The sequence below is a fragment of the Calidris pugnax genome, unplaced genomic scaffold (assembly GCF_001431845.1).
Source record: "Calidris pugnax isolate Ruff unplaced genomic scaffold, ASM143184v1 scaffold70, whole genome shotgun sequence".
Lineage (NCBI taxonomy): Eukaryota > Metazoa > Chordata > Aves > Charadriiformes > Scolopacidae > Calidris > Calidris pugnax.
In genome coordinates this window covers 15786701-15789615 of record NW_015090862.1, presented here as the reverse complement: position 1 = coordinate 15789615, position 2915 = coordinate 15786701, and the positions used below count along the sequence as shown (strand labels likewise).

The window sequence follows — 2915 nt, the reverse complement described above, 5'->3', positions numbered from 1 at the left end:
TTAAAAAGTTTACCCCAAAAAAGAAAAAAAAGAAGAAAAAAGAAAAAAAGAAAAAGCCCACCATCGTTTCTTTTCTTCTTCTTTCTCTTTTTTCTTTCTTTCTTTTTTCTTTCTCTCTTTTTTATTTTTTACAAAAAATGATAAGTAGCAAGTTTGTTTTCTTTTTTTCTCTGAACGACACGGGAGTTTTTAATGCATTCTGTAAAAGTTCATTTGACAGTCTCTTTTTTTTTTTTTTTTTTTAATTCACAGTCCATTAATTTTTTTCCTGTCTTCTCTTAGCAAACTTGTAACATCCTTTTACATCCTTTCTTAGCAGAAGGAAATTTAAGAAACAACCAGAACCCAGATGTCATTTGCTTTCCTTTCACTCTCTTTCATCTCCCTTCTCAAATTTTTTTTTTTTTAATTTTTTTTTTTTTTCTCTCTCGAATATTTTATTGAATGGACATATAAGGCCAGTTAAAACTGCTGCCAGACAGTAACATATCCCTGATTAGGGTTTCTATGGGGGTTTTACCTACCAAACGGACGAAAAACAATTGCTCTATGACAGAAGAGGAGACAGTGCGAAGGGAGGGGAGACGTAGTAATAGCTTCCCGAATCGTGTTGGCTGGTTGGGATACTGGCTCCTAACATACTCTTCCAAAGCACACTGTGACTTCTCCTGTAAACTTTCAACATGGGCTACATCAGAGAGACCACAGGCATCTAGAAGAAAGTGTATTAAAAAAAAAAAAAAAAGAAAGAAAAGAAAAAAAAGAAAACAATCATCAGATTAAAAAGTTGTTGGTTGGTTTGGTTTTTTTTCAAAAAAAAATTTAATTTGATTTTTTTTTTTTTTATTATTGCTAGAATTACGTGGAGATCGTGCGCCATCACCTCACCCCCCAGAGTTTAAGTAGGTTTTACCAAAAGGGACAATCTCTCTCTTTCTGTGTATATGTGTGTGTTTGTATTTTTCTCTCTCCTCTGGAGGGTCTCCTTTAGGATTGAGAATGTCCAAGATTCGAGATCTCTAATGGCACGACAGACCTGAGGGGTTGACAAGGAGGTGCTGGCCAAGCGTAATTTCGTATATCTATATTTTTAGGGGGAAAGGCTGGGGGGGCGGGGAAGGCTTGAGTCGAAAGGGGGGAAAGGGAGCCACTATTTCTCCCCCCCTTGGAAAATAATTGGGGAGAGCCTAACCATGTGATGAGAAGGAATAATAGTGATAGAAATCATAATAATAATAAAAAACTGGCCCAGCCAAAGATAATGGCGCCCCGGATCCAGCAACAGATTCTCCCCCAAAGAAGACAACGCGTTTTTCTTCAGTCTTTGAAACTGATTTAAGTGGCCCTTTAAAACTGATCTTGTCAGTTTAGCCTATTCAGAGGCAGCCATGCAAACTGTGATCTCTCTGTTCATTTGAGCTGTTTCTTTTCCCCCCTCTTTTCTTTTCTCTTTCGCAGGAAAGAAAATAGTTTATGCTCTCTTCTTCGGCTGCTCTCCTCCACTTCCTTTAGTTACGGAATGCTATTTTTTGAGAGCCTCCTTTTCCCTTGGCTGGACATTTTTTTTTTTTTTTTTTCCTGATACGCTAAAATACAATAAGTTCCCTTTAAATCAGAGACGTCTGTGCTGAAAGAGCACAGGTTGTGACCTGACCTCCCTGTGGCTTTCCTAGGCACAGGGCTAACACATGCATATTCTGCGAGTCATTAGAACCCAGATTTTTTTTTTTTTTGCTCTTAAAAGAGGCTGCAGCAAACATTATATGCATCTATGTGCGTCTGCTTTACATCAGGGAGCGTTATTGGGGTGCTGCAGGAGCTGCATGCATCACCCTAATTTTTTTTTTGTTGTTGCATGCGGCTATCTTCCCCAGAATCAGATAACAAGAAACGTTTATCTAGTTGGGAGGCAATTTACACGCCAGGCCTCACATTTTGAAAATAGTAATAAATTAAACAGTTACGACAGGATCGGACGATTGTTTTCTCAGAAGGCTAAAAAAAAAAAAAAAAAAAAAAAAAAAAAAAAAAAAAAAAAAAAAAGTGATTTGGGAGAAAAGGCAGGATTGGAAATAAACTCCTCGGTGTGGGTGTGAGCTGGCCAGGGGCTGGGGAGGGATGTGAGCGTGTGTGGGATCCTCGCTGAGCGTTTGAGCGAGGGGAGAGGAAAATGCATCCTAGAAAACGATAGAAAAATAAAATAAGCACCCCAACGTACACCCCTTCCCACTCGGGATCCCTGTCTCCCTGTGGCTAGATGCTCCCTGATCATTGATCACCTTAGGACTTTAGCATGAGTGATTTGGGGGGAGAGGAAAAAAAAAAAAAAAAGGAGAAGTTTTTTATGTGTAAAGCAATAATATATAAAAGGAAGTTTAGGTCACGACCCAGAACCTGGACAAAGTCCAGAAAATGACTTCGTTCCCCAGACCCCCTTTAACACAACAAGGAATGGATTGTGAGCCCTTCTTTTCCCACATAAACTACATTTTTTTCCTGTTTCCTGATATCAGGCTTTAAAAAACTCCGATGAGTAATTATTTTACAGGTCCTGCTTCCATTCATATGTTTATCGCGTGGCCACTTTCCCAAGCTTTCAAATGAGTTACAGAAGAAATATATGTATTTTTAAACTTAATCCCCAAACTTCTAGGGCTCCAGCACATTGGGTTGCCGATGCAGCCTTAAAGTTAGCAATCTGAGATAACGTATTGCACAAATTAGCGAGCAGATTTTTTTTTTTCTCCAAAAAAAAAAAAAAAATTTAGCCTCCAGAGTTAATATCAGGTTTATTACTCACCCAGGTTAAACTCTAGTGCAAGCTAATTAGATTTCACAACGCACTCAATTATTGCTTTATAACTCAGGCACTATTTCTAGGCAGCAAAAGTTGACACATATTTCAACCCCCCCAG

At 38.6% G+C, this 2915-nt stretch overlaps 1 protein-coding gene across 2 annotated transcripts in view; it reads right to left on the bottom strand.

Moving 5' to 3' along the window:
• Positions 1–224: 224 nt before the first annotated feature.
• NR2F2 (nuclear receptor subfamily 2 group F member 2) overlaps positions 225–2915 on the bottom strand; it is a 7677-nt gene continuing 4986 nt past the window's right edge. Inside the window, exon 3 of one of the 2 annotated variants that reach the window (XM_014944394.1) lies at positions 225–712. In XM_014944394.1, the coding sequence (XP_014799880.1) occupies positions 438–712 (275 nt within the window). In that variant the 3' untranslated portion in view covers positions 225–437. The remainder of the gene's footprint in view (positions 713–2915) is intronic. The other variant, XM_014944395.1, reaches the window with a different exon arrangement.